This window comes from Ustilaginoidea virens, chromosome 5 (assembly GCF_000687475.1).
Source record: "Ustilaginoidea virens chromosome 5, complete sequence".
Lineage (NCBI taxonomy): Eukaryota > Fungi > Ascomycota > Sordariomycetes > Hypocreales > Clavicipitaceae > Ustilaginoidea > Ustilaginoidea virens.
The window spans coordinates 1,427,608-1,445,833 of record NC_057320.1 but is presented as its reverse complement, the minus strand read 5'-3'; the positions used below and the strand labels follow the sequence as shown (position 1 = coordinate 1,445,833).

The window sequence follows — 18,226 nt, the reverse complement described above, 5'->3', positions numbered from 1 at the left end:
TACATTCTAAAACGCTTGTACAAAGAGCGTCAACGAGAAAGACAACAAGATAACTAGAAGATCGCCTAATAGCGTTCGTTAAGCCACGAGTCACGGCTTATCCCAGGTACCAAGCAGCATGAAAACCACGCCAATTGATTCCCCCGACATCTTCCGCTTTCAGATTTGCTGAGGACTTGGGAGCTTACTATGTCGCCCCGGCTGCCGAACCTGATGAAGATGAGGGTCCATATCCTGATGGATATGTGTACCCTTCAGCGCCTGTGCCAGTTGCAGAGCTGGCCTGCGTGTCGTCGTGGTTTAGGAAATTCGGTTGCATCAGCACGAAATTTCCAATAATAGCCTTGTCGTAAAATTGTTCAAGTTGCTTTGTGCTGAGAACCTTCTTCAGGGCCACAGGACCAGCAATGAGTCCAATGAAAACTACTAGTAGGACAAAGTATAAGACGGCATATCGAACCACCCGCCGACGTCGTAGCTTTGACTGCTTCATAGAATAAATCGGGGGTCGTATTTGCTGGCTATTCAATGGTCAGTCGACACCCGAATGCATTTCGATCACGTGGAGCAGAGGCATAGCAAGTATCGTACCTTGGTTTAAGCCAAAAGAGCATCATTGAATGGAGCTTATCCACCTGTGGGATTAGAATGACTGGCAGCATCATGAACAACAGCCAGTGTCCCAGAATAAAGTCGGCACCGAACATGCTGAGTTCAGTGATCTTGCAAAGAAACTCGCGGCCTGGCTGCGATATCGAGTGCCAACCCATAGAATACCACTTGCCTGTCCAAAATGCAATATTGGACTGGTCAGTCTTCATTTCACGGGTCAGTGCCACCGAGACAATGAGCTTCACGATGAATCGCTGAATAGAAATTATAGCGATGATGCCTGCTAGTGTACGCGCGAAATTTAAGCCTTCCAAAAAGAACATGCCTTCGAATGATATGAGCATAAAGACAGCAGCTACAGCGTGAGCTATAGCAGCTAAGACGCTGCCAAACTTTTTGCAGCACATGCTCAACACAGGGCCCATGAAGCACGCCATGCCGAACATGGCAGCAAGAACTCCAGCATTTACGCCAATGGGTGCTATCGCAAGAACGAGAACTCGGATAAGAGAAGAGGTTGGCTTTAGGTACTTTTTGGCGACATCGGGGTTGTTCGTCTCGTTAACACCAGTTTGGGCATTGATGAACAGATATGGAATCAAGGTTACAACGACTTGCAAGAGAGGTGCAAGAATCTCGGTGAAGAAGATGTTGGCTATAGCAGCGCGAGGGACATCGGCAGACATTTTGGCTGAAGCTTCGCCGAGAGTTTTGCGTTTGTATCCAGTGATTCTCGTGCGTGAGAGGCGACAGAAAGCAATCCAGGATTGACCGTGGCTTCGAGAATTACCTCGGGACAGCCAACGAAGAAAATCGCGGTAGTCGATAAAAAAATCATTCCAGGCAAATTGATGTGGGTTATAAAGGAAAGGTGATATAGTAAGTCCCAATAGAGTAATCCAAAAATATGTCAACGCTGCCTGCCAAGCAGTAACTGTGGCGAAAAGCAGCATCATTAACAACCGTGCGCCGAAGTATATTGAGGGGCCAGCGAAGCGGGAGTACAAGACTCCAAATGGAATGCGAGCAGTTGCAAAACCACGTCCGGTACCGATATAGCGGGCGCCGCCAAATGAAAGATCCTGCTGCACAGAGTTCGCGTAAATCTGGCAAACGAAGACTTCAAAAAACGGAGACAACGAACAGAATTGCTTCATAAAGCGTACGAGGGCACGCCATACACCTCTCTCGGTTAACTCCTGCACAATAAGGGGTACAAATGACAAGAAGAAAACGAAGAAGATGGAAAGAACACTGCGTTGCACCCATTGCATAACTGCGTCTGTGTTTGCACATCCCGTGGGATAGAGAGGATCTGTTGAGGGCTTCTGGTTGTTGTAGTCGCAAGGAATTGTCTCATGCCTGAATGCGCCAAAATTGAGCAAACACAACATGAAAAGTTGCACCGACAACATGATAAACATATTGTTGACGTGGAAGCCAGGGTGTGCATAGTAAAACGACAAAAACCTATCCAGAGGCAATTGGGTTCCAAGATAGTAATATTCGCGAGAAAGCATCTGCTCACCCATACCAGTTCCGATTTTTGTAGTGAAGTTGAGAATAGAGCCAAAACCAAGATCGCGACCCTTTCCACATTGATAGTATTCGCAGTGTTTGATACGACCTCCGCGGAGAATAGCGTTCATTCCGGCAAAAATATCCTCATTTAAGTGCAGTCCTTTCTGGGCTTTGGAAACTCCACCACGCGTGGTCATGAAAATTCCGTTTAAAAAATCAGGGTGGCCATAATGAAGCTTGCCTCCGATCTGTGCTAACGTTCTTGCAAACAAGGTGCCGAAAGTCTGTTCTTTCCCGGCAGCAACGTCACCTAGAATGCCAATGTTCTCGGAGAAGATATACTCTCTAGCACCAAGAATGGCAACAGGGGTGGGTGTTTCATTTTTCACACCGGGCGTATATGGCGAGATGTTATCTGTTTTCATTTCCTCAAATTCGGCAAGGACGCTGCGAATTTTCAGACACTCTTCAAGATAATTGTCTTGATTAGCATCAACGAGTTGAATGTACTCGCCACGATAGAATATCAGAGCATGGTTTTGGTTATCGGATTTGCCATCACCAAGAACAGGGTTGCCAGAAAGCTGGATTCTAAATTTGGGGCGCCGCATTCCATTCTCCATTATCTCGGAATGTCCATCAATGAGAGCCGAGTAGAGTCTGGGTTCTTCACCTTCCGCTAAAGGAGGTTCTTCGTCCAAGTAAGCAATTTGAAGGTCGGGATAAGCTCGAAGCAGAAACTCAGCGTTTTCCATCTCCTCCTTTTTAAACTTCGAGTAACGTTGCATTGACACAACAATCTTGAATTTGCGCCGAGCCATTCGCTCCAACTCTCGTTCTAGCTTGTCAGAATTTCCGCCGAACATCTGTACAACTTCCGGATTCTCGACTCTGTAAAGAAGCTTGATCGCTCGGCTGTAGTTCATGAAGCCAGAGATGGTGCGGTATAGAGTCTGTGAGCGAAGTGACGCCCAGATTCGGGTCCGCAAAGTATATTCCGGGGCAGATGATTTGAACCCAATACAATAAAACGGCAAGTCATCGATCTTACTTTTTGCAGTATCTTTCTCGTTCTTCTCGGGCTCTCCGTTCATCTGTGCAGTTTCGTCGGCCAGAATTTTAGTGTCCTTCACGAAGCAATCCCACTCATGTGGATGCAACTGTTTCAGATATTCCAGGAGGGTTACACGCGAATACGGCTCATCTTCGCGAATAATCTCACGCAAAGAAAGAAGGATCTTCTCGCTATAATGAGGAATCATGACTGTAAATGTTGGCATGTTGTCGACAGGAAGCGGTTCCGGTATAGGGGTCGACAATGACTGAGCGAAGAACGAGATTCGACGTTCTGCCTCACTTTGACTCGGAAAAAACTCAGTCTTGAAAGAATGGTCCTCTTGGGAAACGAAGAAAGTTGGAGCCCGTAGTGTCCGCTTGCCTTCTTGCTCAGATGGAACTTGATGGTAGAGGAGTTTCTGTACATGATCAATCGCCAACAGGTGCTCTCGATACATCGAGATGACTATAGCATTCCAAACTTGCGAAATTAGAACCTTTGGTTTATACTTTATCTCCATATCGGTGGTGGCCAGGACTTTGGAATAGATACGCTTGGGTAGGCGTGAGAAGATGTTTCTCCATGGAGTCCAGATTGAAGAACCAATATAGAATGATCGAGCGATGGAGAAAATCGTGTTCAGAAGGACGTAGAAGAGATAGGTATCCAGGAAGAAGAAGATCAAGTCCGTGAACGCCATCAAACCCAAAAGAACGTAGTTCTGGTTCTTGCAAAGGATCTGACCAATAATTGAGTCGCCGAGACATACAGGGTGAAAAATGGATAAATATAGAATAACATCTCGAAATGAAAGCGTCAGGTACACGTACGACTCTCCGAATTTTGCGCCGAAGACAGTTAGCCACAAGCCAAACGACATGGCCATATCATTGCCTTTCAATCGCGGCCAGCTAGCCGTGAATGTTTGGCTAGCAACATATTGCCGGGAATTTTTGGTTAGGTAACTGCCAAAGAGGCCTCCAAGAGGCATCACCGAGAAAAAAATGAAGGTAAATATCGCAATGATAAAGTTGACGATGCCAATGATGTAGTCAATATCCACGCCTCCAGAGGCGCTGGTCTTGGTAGGAAACATGAGTACCTTGGCAGCAGGAGCAATATTAATTGCCAATATGAGAATGATGAATAGAAGCCGCTTGGTCAAATGTTGCGCGCCAGCCCATCGACGAGGGACATAGGCCCATTCAGCAAGTGTAGCCAGAACTTGAATAAGCGAGGCTATGCCGCCGCCTATGGAGACAGCAGCAAGGTGCTTGGAAACGGGAGGTTGTTGATTGAGTTGCTGTTGGTACGAGGGGCCGTACAGTAGCGATGGTGAATTATGGGAGGTGTAAAACCAGAACATCGTAAGATGAATGATCCAAATTCGATTGAAATTCACGAGAAGGTGAAACCATGATCTCGACTCCTTGTATGTTTTGAAAAAACACTTCTTCCAGTTGATGTCCTTCAACTTCATGTAACGCTCAGCGGGAGGAACGTCGACCAGCTTGCTCTTATCTTGCAGGACGATTCGTTCAATACCTTCCGGATACCAGAAGAGTTGATTGCAATCGTCGTATCCGATAATATGCTTGTGGTCACGCTCACGACGAACGTATACACCGTTGAGAATCTCATATCCCTGGTCACGAACATATTGGTAGAGAGGTGTGATGACATTGTTCAAGTACGTGAACTCGTCGACGGGGTCAACAAGTGCCTGACACGCTGGAGAGTTGAGATAGTCATCAGCACATTTGAATATGAAACACAAGCACTCTGGCATGAACCGCACTTGGTTTGCCTCGCCCCAGCACAGTAGGTACAGTGCAATTTGGCGCAGTCGATCGTGCTGAGACATTCGGTTCATGCGCGTCTTCCAGCGAAACTCTGCAGCCTCGAGGCTGTCATCGCCTTCTAAGTCTTGAAGAGCCTCTGCTTCAGTCGTTTCATCCGCATTCTTCTTCTTTTTCTTATTTTTCGCTTTGCGTCGCAAGCCCTTGGTCTTGCGATTGGCGAATCCAACAGCATCGTCTAGATCCAGATGAGCAGCGAAATACCATTTCCGGTAGTTGGCATTGTCACCTCCGATATAATCGGCATGGAGGGAAAGTAAAGCCTGATTTGGCGTCATGCGAGAAGCACGGGAATCTAGAAGGGTCATAAGATGATCGTACATATTCCTCATGCTGTCCCGCTGAAAGCCAAATTTTCCGGTCAAATCAAGAAAGATATCCTCAATCTCTTCTTTCGACAACGGAATTTGTGCATCGGAGGTCCAGGCAGGGTACGGTTCTTTTGATCGCTGTCCTGCTGGGAGGGCATTGCCGTAGTCCATGCCATAATTCGGGGTTGAAGCACCAGATGAGCGATTGGCACCGTACGAAATTTGGGAAGAAGGAGGGCGATAGCCGCGTTGCCCATCTCCGTAGCTGTTATACCGTTCATCGCCGCGGCCATAATAGTCCATCTCAGCTGCACGAGCCATGTCTGACCTCATTGTAAAGTCGCTGAAAGTCTCCGAGTCTTCTTCTGAGCCTTGGCGGCCACTACGACCACCATAACCTTGATTATAGTCTTGTTCATAGTAGCCGCCTTGACCGTTGTAGTATTCATCTTGGTACTGGTCATGTCCATCGTAGTAGCCGCCGTCTTGGTGATACGGGTTATTAGGATCCGCGTTATAATAGCCCCTGACAACAGAGATCGTTAGACGAAGTTAATTGCTGGACAGAGAAAATATTCCTACGATTCATCATAGTAGCCTTCTCCTCCGTGTGCCCCTTGCGCACCCTGACCGCCACGAGTATCATATCCATTGTCATAATACTGATCGTCTTGATAGTATGCATCAGCATTACCATGGTTTTCACCAGGGTGGCCGTAGCCATCATCATAGTGGTCATTTTGACCACCTGGATAGCCCGACATTATTGCCCAACCTTAGTCAATTCGATCGGAAATAGCCATGTGAAGTCGTCAGAGTGCGAATTGTGGACTGTGTTCGAAAACTTCAGAAGCGGAAGTAGGAGTCTGCGTATGTGGACAACTTGGTCGGACAGAGAGCAAATCTGACCTGATTTCCTTCTGGTCACACTGAAAGGATGAAACAAGAGAGCATTAAATGGGAAAATGGTAGCGAGAGGTAAAGCTCTCGAAGGAAAATAAAAGAGAGTGACAAGATATAGCGCCTGCCGACAACAACGCAAGTCTTACGATTTCTTGTTCCTTTGACTTAGAGAAGAAGAGGGTGTGTAAGGGAAGAAGCAAAATGGGAATAAGGAGGTGCAGGATAAGGAGACGGGCACAGGGAGAAGTGGCTGTGTGGGTAAGCAGTCGCTCAACCAGGAGGAAGGTACCTAGGAGGTACCTTATATCGCGGTGTGCGGGGCTCACTAGCGAAGGTGCATAACAGTTCTTAATCACTATCTAATAAGAGCGAGTTTTACTCCTATATATAGTGCTCTATAGCATACGTAAAAAAAAACTTTCGCGATTTCGCCCGCACCTAGGTAGCGGCATAGAACCGCCTCTAAAATCAATTCTAATATTTCTAATCGCTTTTTCTCGTCTATTTATCCCCCTCGCCTATAGCGTATTGCATTTAGGGAGTAAGCGCGGCAGGCGCAAATAAAATAATAGATATCGATAGAGGGAATAGAGGCAGTATTATATATAGCTACTATAACCCGATTATTACGATCATAAATAGCATATAGTATTATTAGACCGAGGCCGAGCCTACCTAAAGGTGGATATAACCTATAGCTAATATTATTAAAGACTTTATAAAAGAGCTATAGGACTATATCCCCCTAATAGTATTAGGAAGAATATAAAAGGCTATAAATTTTATAATAGAAACCGCCTAATAGGAGACTAACTTAAAAAATATTTATACCCCTATTAGAACCCTAATATATGTCACGGGCTCGGGCTACGCCCGCGCCATAATATGGCTAGGACTCGGGCTGCGCCTATGCCTAGCCTAGGTAGGGTTATATGAGTCAGCGGCACAGGGTCATAGGACTACGCCAGGACCCCGACCCGTACTAACGCATAGTTAAATAGATTATTGAGAGCCCCCTATTCGGGTCCTCTCTCTTCCTCCTTAGTCTATTTAATATATTTATTCGACGCCTATTCGCAGTAGCCCTAGGGCCAGTCCTTTACATTTAAATAGACTCTCTCAGCCTTACTATTATAACCTCACATTATAGAGCCGATAATGCAGGCTATATAAGATATCGAGATAAGTACACCTAGAGAAATAGGTATAGACAACCTAAGACTATAACGCCCCCGATGTAATATATATACCCGAGTAGAGCAGCTCGTATTAGGGTTATAATAGATAGAGGCGTAGATACAGATTAATATATAATACCTTACTACTATTGCCGCCTTATTATAGACCCTCTTTGCGAACTAATTAAATAGCTCTTAAAATACTATTTAACCGGCTTTAATCGTATAATAAAACGACCCCCTCCCTATTGCTTAAGATACCTAGCTAAAGCATAAGCCGATCCCAATAGGGGACCCCTTTAATAGCAAAAAGGCTATATTTATAGCCTGGCGGACCTTTATATAATATAAGCTTAAGGTCGATAGGGACTTTATTAGAGATAAAAAGACTTAATAGATATTTATCTTTTAGAACCTATCGTCTATAGTCTAATTATAGGTCGCAGCCTTCTTCGAGAATAGTATAGCTTATAATTATAATATAATAAAGTTCTTTAAATACTTTTAATATCTCTTTAAGGACCTATATTAGTAGGATCGCATTATTACCGAGCTTAAGTATTCTTTATATTAAGGCCCTAAGGAACCTTTTGCCGCCTTTTTTATGCGATTTAAGGAAAAACTTATGCTTATTAGCAGTTTTAATTAGCTTAAGAAAGTTAAGCTAGAATATCTCTAATTGGCGCTTAATATTTATATAGCTAATAAGATTATTAGCCTTAGAGTCTCCCGTTACGATTACTACTCAATAGTAGACTGTTACTAATAAATTATTATTAATATCGAGACCAGCCTAACTATTAACTATTAACCGGGCTTAGCCTATTCTTAACTAACCTACGCCTAGGATTCTAAAGGCGATATATAAATATCGGGTATTAATAAGCTAAACTCAAAAAGTAATTCGCCTAAAGCAATATAGGTCTCTATAGAATAATATAAAGAACGCAAAAAGAAAAGTCTTTATCTTTAATACGGCTCTTCTAAGCATTAGAGGAATATATACTACCTATTATTAATAATCTAGCTAAATATAATTAAGGTGGCTTTACTAGACTTATAAATCGTAAAGATTAAAAGTAGTAATAAAGATTAAAAAAAAGAATAGCCTTTAAACTTAATCTCGTTAGAAGGCTTAAGATATATATATAGACCCTAGCCTAATTATAGAAAGAATTAAAAGAGATTATAAAACGAATAAATAAATACCCCTTTTTAATACTAATCTTATATAAATCCTATACTTTTATTAATACCTTAATCGACTTAAGATATAACTGCTATAGCACTATAAGCGAAAAGATAATATAATAGTTAGGCCTCTAATCTATCTGCCTACTATAATATAGGGAAATTAGAACGGTAGTAGATATTTAAAGCCGTTTAGGAGAATATAAGGTAATATATTCCTCTATCACCTATATTATTTATATAGCGATTAATATTAATAGATAGCCGTTTATAGTTATACTTTACGTTATCTTAGGCTTTACCTGCGATATTATCTTTAGGATGCCTTAGATAAAATACTATAATATTATACTATAGGCGAAACGGTACTAATTAAAGATTAGATTAATAAGTAGCCTTATTATTAAGGAATCAATAAGAAAACGATAGGGTCTAACTATAGTAAATATCTTTAGCTCTATCTTCTATAGTATATTAAAGTAGGCAAAATACTCTAAGGACCAATCGACTTCTTTTATTGCAATAAGCTTATAGGAGATAATATATATCCTCTGTATTATATTATTACCTTATTAAGACTCCGCCTTATAATCGTAAAAGCTATAAGTACTCCTAATAGAATTATAGGAATTTGCCGATCTTTTTAATAAGGAGAAGGCTTTTAATCTCCCTTTGCACTAAGGTATATTAGACTACTATATCCGGCTTAAAAAGACTATAGATAGAAGCTAGCTAGACCTACCTTAGGGCCTATTATATAATATACTATAAGATTAATTACTTAAGGTTTGGAGATAAGTAATTAATCTAATAGATAAAAAATAAATCTAAACGAGCTCCTTATTAGTAGTAGTATTAATCCTACTAGCTAAAAAGGGGAATAGTAGGTAGTATTTTTGCATTAACTACCAGGCCTTTAATAAGGTTACGGCTTAAGACTAATACCCCCTCCCTTTAATTAAAGAGATATTATAATCCCTATCTTAGGCAAAATAGTTTACTAAGGTTGATATATGTATAGTATTCCATAAGATATATATTATAGAGGGCGATAAATATTTAACTATATTCTATATACGATTCGGATTATTTAAATAGCTTATTATACTATTTGGCCTAATTAAGGCCTTTACGACCTTTTAAAGATATATTAATAAGGCCTTAGAGAATACACTAAGAGACTTTATAATTACCTACTTTAATAATATTTTAATCTATATTAAGGGATTAAAGGCGGACTATATAGGGCGTATTAAAAAAGTCTTTCGATAACTATAAAAGGCCGGCTTAAATTTAGATCTTATTGCAAAATGGTGATTCAGAACACTGTTGGAAATGTACTGGATACCGACAGTGGCGTATAAGGCGTTGCAGAATAAAACAAAGAGCTGGTTAAAGATTTAAAGTGCACAAGAGGTTGACCAGAGCAAAGATGTCAGGGAAATCTGATTCTAATTGTTGGTGACTATTCTAGCTAGAAAGAGGGAATTTTGGGCATATTTCTACCATCTTGAAAAAGTGGTTGAAAATAATGAAAAACCGCAAAAATAGCGAAAAACCCGACGAAAAGTCGGTCTGCCCAATCGTGCCCAATATCCTACCCAATGCCTACCCAACCAAGCCCAGTGGCTTATAGCGGTGTGCCGGATGCCCTATAATAGCCTGCCGTACGGGCCGGAAGCCCTATATCGGTCTGCCGTAAATGACCGGTGTAGCGGGTGACTGTATGTAGAAGGCCGAAAGTGCTGGTATTAGCAAGGTTTGCCCATTTGGTAATCCTGTAGAAATGCGCCGCCTATTGTGGGCCCTGTGGCCCGCTGTGACCGGCCGCTGTGGCCGGCTGTGGGGCGCTGTGCCGGTGCCGTGACCGGCGCTGCGGCCCACTGTAATCGGCGTTGTAGGGCGCTGTGCCCCACTATAGCGCCTGGTATAGCCACCGCGATATCTTAACGCAGAAACGTCGTATAGTGGCGAGACCAGTACCAAAATATAGCTAAAAAGGCGCTGATTTCAACACCCCCTCTGATTAGCAATATAGCTAATCCTAGCGTTAGAATAAAAGAAAGAAGTCCCGTAAAAAAGAAGAAAAAATTATAGGGATTGCAGCCCTAATAATTGCCGAAATATAGGGAATTTCGGGCTTAGGAGTAGTTTAATAAGTCCATCCGCAGGCATATCTATCGTGGGTAAATAAGATATTTTTACCAGGCCACCGTAGGCCTTCTTACGTATATACCGGAATTTAAGCAAGGTATGCTTAGTGCGGGCATGCTGATTTGGGTCATTTGCATTAGAAATAGACCCTTAGTTATCGCAGTATAGTGGTATCGGGCGTTAAATATCGACCTGGATTTCTTTAAATAAATTAGATATCCACTCCACTTCGCGAATCGCTTTAAGTATTGCATCAGACTCGGCTTTAAGCGTTGATAAAACCACAGTCGAAGACTATTTTGACCTCTAGCTAATAGGCCTACCATTCAAGGTAGTAAGATAACCACCAGTAGACTTAGAAGTCAGCCGGCATCCAGCAAAATCGCTATCAGAAAATACAGCTAATACTACGGTAGCTTTAGCGGCTCAGTAATAAATGGCTGTATTTGCCATACCAGCTAAGTAGCGAAAAGCGCCCTTAGCAGCATTAAGCTGTGTAGTGGAAGCCTGTTGCATATATCGTGATAGGTATTGCGTTGGAAAGGCAAGGTCAGGTCTTGACATCATTATTAACCATATCGATGTCCCTACCAGCTGCTGGAATAAGTATTGATTACTAGTATCTAGCGGCGTATTATCAGCCTTAGACTTAGCGAGTATACCGGGCTATAGTAGAATTAGATGCGGTTATGCGTCCTTAAGGTTGAATTTCTCAAGGACTTCTGCAATAAATTGCGATTAGTACAGCTATAATAGGCCCTTTTCTCTATTCCTAATAATCTGTACTCCTAGAAAGAAAGAGGCAGGTCCTCAGTCTTCTATAGTATAAACCTTATGGAACTTAGCCTTAAGCTGGTCAATATAGCTAAGGTCCGGACCGACAATCAAACAGTCATCCATATAGGTCATAATAAAGGTATGCGTTCCTTTATTATAGAAGACGGCAGCATTAGAAAGTAATGGCTTAAAACCCTCTTGCACTAGAAGGTCTTTTAACCGTAACTGCTACTTGCGAGGGCCTTATTTTAGCCTATATAAGGCTTTCTTTAATAGTATAACTTGTGATGCAGAGGGGTTATATCCAACTTTAGTAAGTAAGGCTAGAAATCGACGATGCTGCTGGTCAGATTATAAGGCTGGGTTAGGTAAGAGTAGGCTTTCTGCAAATTCTAGAAAACCAGCTAGAATCTCTATATAAATCGTCTCCAGTAGTTCACTATTTAGAAAGGCACTAATAAAGTCGATCTGCTTTATTTCCTAATTATTTGCAGCAGTAAGAGCAAGGATAATCCTCTATATTAGTGGGATCGAAGTAGAGGCATAGGTCTCCGTAAAGTCTTGCCTAGATACCTGCATAAAGCCTTTGATAACTAATCGTGCCTTATATTTAACCGGGTTATTATTCGCATCTTTCTTAACGCAAAAAACAGGCCGGTTACGTAATATTTTCCTACTAGTAGGAACACTAGTCTTAGGAATAAATTGGAAGATATTTAAATCGATTAATTGCTCGAATTCTAAAAATAAGGCCTTAACCTAGCTATCCTTTTGTGGGCTGTATAAGACTTCCTTCCAGCTATTAGGCACACCTTTTAGGGCCCGTTTTGCAGCCTTAATCTTTACTGCACAGCAAATATCGTATATTTGCTGGTAAAAAGCATAGGAAGGGGGGAAATCCTATGTGGGAGCCTCTGGGGGGCTGCCTAGGTATCCGAAAATCTAGTCGTTTTTCGGCTAGGTGGGTAGGAAAGCACCCCATTAGTCAGTCTATGGGTCAGACTATTGGTTAGACTGTTGGTCAGTCTGTAGGTTAGGCTATTAGTCAGCCTATAGGTCCAAAAGTGACCTATAGTATCTATAACCTAGGATACCTTATACGTCTTATATCTATGGCTGCATTCTTCCTCGAATTCTACCCCTAGTAGCCCTAACCTGGTATGGCTGAATAGGCACTTTTTCTGATACTCGAAATATTTTCTCCTATAGTCTCTTATTTGAGGCGATATCTAGACTCTCGAATTTCAGATATTCTAGTATAGGCAGCGTTTTACTATAGCGAAATACTGCATTTACTAGGAAGCCGGGCGAAAAGGCAGAATCTATTATGTCGGAAAGTCGTAGAAAATTAGTGTGTATGGGGCTTTAAGATTCGGACTACTGAAAATTTACTATGTGGGGCGAGTCAGAATTTTCATATGTGCGGGGTATACCCACTTTTATGATGGATTCGGAAAATCTCAGTGATTAAGATTCCTAGTGACGAGAGCTTTCTGTATTTCCTAGTATTTGCAGCCTTTTTATATGGGAAAAGGCTGTATTTTCTTTAGCCGGTAAAAAAGGACTGTCTTGCCTAAGCTAAAAAGCTGAGTTAGGCTGAAGCGATTTGGAATCGAAAGACGGCGAATTGCTAGGAAATATTACAGAGTGCTATGGTAGGCCAATTGGTAGGCCCACTGGTTGTGGTGGATCTGTATGCTGTATTAGGCCTATTTATGGTAGGCCTGTGGGCTGTGTTGGATCTGTGGCCTATGGTAGGCTTATGCCCTCGGCTAAGCCTGAAATAGGCATATTTAGGCGAGGCGACTTCTAGATAGGCTCTTCTAGAGTAATTTGGTCGATATTTACCCCTTCTAAATTAGAAGGCGGTTGGAAATCAAAAGTGCCCTCTAGGCTACTTAAAATAGGGCCTATACCTTTATTTTAATAGGTGAAAGTAATGAAAGAGGTCTTAGTGACGACCCGGCGATATAGGATGTAGACGAGGTAGGTGCCATTACCTAGCATAGCTAGTAACCTACCTGACTCGGTCTGGGGGGCTAGCTTATAGCTAATAACCCGTTTTTCTGGAGGGATTAGCACCTCTATAGCCGCACTAATAGCCCTAAAGCTAGTAAGGTCGGGTAGGTAGTAATATGTAATTTCCGGAAAATCCTTCTTTAATTCCTCGAAAGGTGACGAGGAACGGTTTATGACTACTATTAGATTTACTAAGGTAGTAATACTAAGAATTACTATAGACTAAAGGTAAGAAGGTAACCGAGACTAAAGTATAGTAGCTTTAAGTCGGTCAATAATGACCCATATAGAGCGTTCTGCTAACCCATTTTGCTTATAAATATAAGGGGAAGAGGTTAAAAAATCTATACCCTTAAGAGCTAGCTAGGCTATAATGATATCGTTGATTTCCTTGCCACTATTATAGTAGAATTCAATAGCTGATTTACCGTAGTGATTCCTAAGACTTTGGAAGAACCCCTATAATACTAGGAATACCGTGGGTCTTTCTTTATTAGGTAGTAAATACACCTAACAGAAGCGTAATTTCCGGTCAACTAAGATAAGGCAAATGGGGCGTTTATTATATAGTAGAGGGTTGATTTGGAAGATATCGCCCTCTATAATATCCAAATAATGCATAGGGTCTGGTATAGCCCCTAATGTAAAACGCCGAATTGACTTTGCCCTTTTATAGGCGATGCAGTTAAAGTCAGAATCTTTTACCTTACTGAGATTAGGTAACCCTATGGTTGATGCATAGGTTTTCTTTAAAAGTTAGATTCCGATGTGCCTAAGCCGGATATACTAAAGTCCGGCTAATAATAGCAGCTTTTGATATTCTATATCAGCAGCTAGTATTAGGGTAGGGTTAAGGGCGACCGGGGCCCTTTATAGTGGTTAAGCTATATTAGGAATAGCAGCCTCTATTGGTACCACCGAAAAACCAGGACTAACTGGTAGGTCAGCTAGTAGGATTTCTTGCGAATTAGCTAGTAGAAGTAGAAGGTCCGAATCAGCTGGTAGGGTAGGTAAATCCTCTAGTAGGGGATATTCCTTGTATTCTTCTGGGTTAGCTAGGGTAGGTATTTCGACCGAGATATTGTGTGTAGCTAGGTGATTTTGGCTGGAATAGTATAAAAACGGCGAATCTATCCCTTTCTATTGTAAAAAGAAGCCATACTTCTTAAAATTAAGAAGCCTAATGTACTTATTATTACTATTAACTAGGCTTTGGCCTTGAATACTGCTATGATTTAGATAGTATTTAATGCCGCTAAAGATATTAATATTAAAAGCTGGTATAAAGAGGGCGTTAGTAAGTTCTAAAGTGCCCCACTAAGGTGGGTTGGTGGCCTGTAGTACGGTAAAACGCGCTATGCCTTACCCATTGGGCTTAATTGGGCCACTATTTGTGCTAATGACTGGTCTGTTTCCGGTATAGTATTGGAAGTAGGTGAAGTGCTTTTTATCGTTAATAATATGCACCGTAGAACTAGTATCGTAGAGTAAAGAATCTATTAGCGTTTTCCCACCGGATTGTATACTATAGCTGGTAGCTAGAAATTGCATATATTTGCGGTCCTGGAAGGAAGAATAGGCTATCTTACTGGGTGTAAGACTTAGAGTATTATAATTCCTTAGTACGAAGGAATCAATAGTCTTTTCCTCAGTCTTTTATAGGGTATTTGCTTTATTAGCTGAATCTTTCTTTTCTTTCTTCTTTTTATTTTCCGGCTTGCCTTATATAGCTGAAGAAGACCCTTATTGTTAGGTAGAAGAAGACCCCTATTTCTTTTTATTAGCATTAGTGGTAGTGTTTTTACTACCCTTACTAGTATTGTTACTAGCCGGCTTGCTACTATTGTTAGCGTTAGTAGCGGCACCCTTGACCTTTGCGAGGTGGGTGGTAGCCCTTACTACTGATGATCCTTTAATGCGTTATTCTTCCAGTAAATCAACTATATAAAATTGCAGGTTAATATTTAATATATTTCCCTAAGTATAGGCGATTCTTATTATTATGCGGTGCTATTCTGCCCACTGAAAAAAGACCCCTTCTATAGCATATAAATATTGGCTGATTTGGTCGAAAGGTTGTATATAGGAGCCTAAAATTTGCAGCCTAGATAGGTAGCTATTAAAGGAGGCGTTGAAAGATTCTAAGGTACCTTTATAGCCTATAAAATTTAATTAATGGAAGGCAGGGTATAGGTGGGTCCGCTATACGTCTGATAAGTGAGAATACTATTTGGTGAGTAATATAAAGGCTGACTCTAGGTTAGTACACCAGTTAATAGCGGCAGCTAGTCCTTCTGTGCAATTATTCTTGATAAGTAATAGTAAAAGTGCTTACTCTAAGTCGTTAAATTTACTAGTAATAGAAGGATCTTTAATAAATTTAGCGATATTAAGTGCCCTAAGTTGAATCATAAGGGCCTATTTCTATTAGTCGAAGTTAGATGCCCCCCTTAGCTTTTAGGATTCCTAGAATCCGTTGGCTGTTTTAGCTAGTTCCTTAATAGCTATAGCGCTAATTTGGCTGCTAATACTGGATGGAACCGGCAGGGGTTATTACTAGGCTTTGGGTGGTAATAGTGGGTTATTTCCTTTACCCATAGGGGTTTGGAAGGTATCCACATCCATTATATCCTAGGATGGTAGGCTAGCAGCAGGCTTGATTAGTCTGTCTACTAAGGTGCCCACCTTATCAGCCAAAAAATCGATTTTAGAGTTCATTCGATTAAATTTATAACTAAATTCTTTTCTTATTTCCTATTGGTCTTCCTTAAGCTGGGCAATTTCCTAATCATTATTAGATTCTTCTACCTCTGCCGTATCAGGGACTTAGTAGCCTAGGTTATTAGCGGTAGGAACGTTCTGACTGGCCATTATAGGAAGAGAAAAGGTGCCGGAAAGTCTTAAAAATGCGAAGAAAATCAAGACTAAAAATCTAGATAAAAAAAATCTAGAAGAAAGCTGCATTAAGGAATAACCTTAGAAAATCCTATTGCAAAAAGGATGTATTGCAGCTTGGTGTGGTAGCTGGGTTCCTAAATCTAGGATGATCAGTCCCTTATTAGTAGATTTCTGGAAGGTTAGCTGCTAAATGCGTTAAAATCCTAAGTTAGCGTAAAAAAGTCTTAAGCTGGAAGCCTTAAGACACCGGGCTCATAACCTATTGCAAAATGGTGATTCAGAACACTATTGGAAATGTACTGGATACCGACAGTGGCGTACAAGGCGTTGCAGAATAAAACAAAGAGCTGGTTAAAGATTTAAAGCGCATAAGAGGTTGACCAGAGCAAAGATGTCAGGGAAATCTGATTCTAATTGTTGGTGACTATTCTAGCTAGAAAGAGGGAATTTTGGGTATATTTCTACCATCTTGAAAAAGTGGTTGAAAATAATGAAAAACCGCAAAAATAGCGAAAAACCCGACGAAAAGTCGGTCTGCCTAATTGTGCCCAATATCCTACCCAATGCCTACCCAACCAAGCCCAGTGGCTTATAGCGGTGTGCCGGATGCCCTATAACAGCCTGCCGTACGGGCCGGAAGCCCTATATCGGTCTGCCGTAAATGACCGGTGTAGCGGGTGACTGTATGTAGAAGGCCGAAAGTGCTGGTATTAGCAAGGTTTGCCTATTTGGTAATCCTGTAGAAATGCGCCGCCTGTTGTGGGCCCTGTGGCCCGCTGTGACCGGCCGCTGTGGCCGGCTGTGGGGCGCTGTGCCGGTGCCGTGACCGGCGCTGCGGCCCACTGTAATCGGCGTTGTGGGGCGCTGTGCCCCACCATAGCGCCTGGTATAGCCACCGCGATATCTCAACGCAGAAACGTCGTATGGTGGCGAGACCAGTACCAAAATACAGCTAAAAAGGCGCTGATTTCAACAGATCTTAATAAATATAACTTTATAGTAAAAAAGGTCTAATACCTAAGATATATCGTAATAGCCGGAAAGGAAATCTATTTAAACCCTAAAAAGATTAAAGCTATTTAGATCTAGGAAGCACTTATAAAATTAAAAGGCATTTATAGTTTCTTTAGCTTTACTAACTTCTACTGCGATTTTATTCTAAACTTCTCCTGCCTTATCGACCCTTTAATTAAATTAATAAAGAAAGGGGTTCTATTTTAATAATTAGTGTCACGGGCTCGGGCTACGCCCGCGCCACAATGTGGCTAGGACTCGGGCTGCGCCCGCGTCTAGCCTAAAAAGGGCAACAGACGGAGTCACGGGACTATACTAGGACTCTGATACGTATTATAATCGGGATATAAATAGACTAGATAGAAGGTTCCTACTTAGATCCTTTTCTTTCCTCTTTAGTCTATTTAATATATATCATTAACGCCTATTTGCAGTCGCCCTAGGGCCAGTCCTTTATATTTAAATAGACTCTCTCAGCCTTGCTATTATAACTCTATATTATAGAACCAATGATGTAAGCATTACACAATATCGAAATAAGCGCGCCCAATAAGACGGGGGCAGACGGCACGGGGCAGTAGCGCCCCCGACGTAATACACACACCTAAATGCAGTAACTTTCTAAAGGCATGCAATAGATTCAATCGCAGATGAACTCTTTATAGGCTTATCTCGTAGAATAGGCAAGCAAACCCTAACCGGAATACTAACCGGTCCTAGTAATACAATAGG

At 41.7% G+C, this 18,226-nt stretch overlaps 1 protein-coding gene across 1 annotated transcript; it reads right to left on the bottom strand.

Annotated features, from left to right (window-relative positions):
- Positions 1–187: 187 nt before the first annotated feature.
- Positions 188–6,124, bottom strand: UV8b_06341 (uncharacterized protein; the record flags this gene model as incomplete). Its single annotated transcript, XM_043143838.1, has 3 exons — positions 188–521; positions 592–5,886; positions 5,943–6,124. 3 exons carry the CDS (start codon positions 6,122–6,124, stop codon positions 188–190), a joined length of 5,811 nt encoding a protein of 1,936 aa, XP_042999773.1.
- Positions 6,125–18,226: the final 12,102 nt, after the last annotated feature.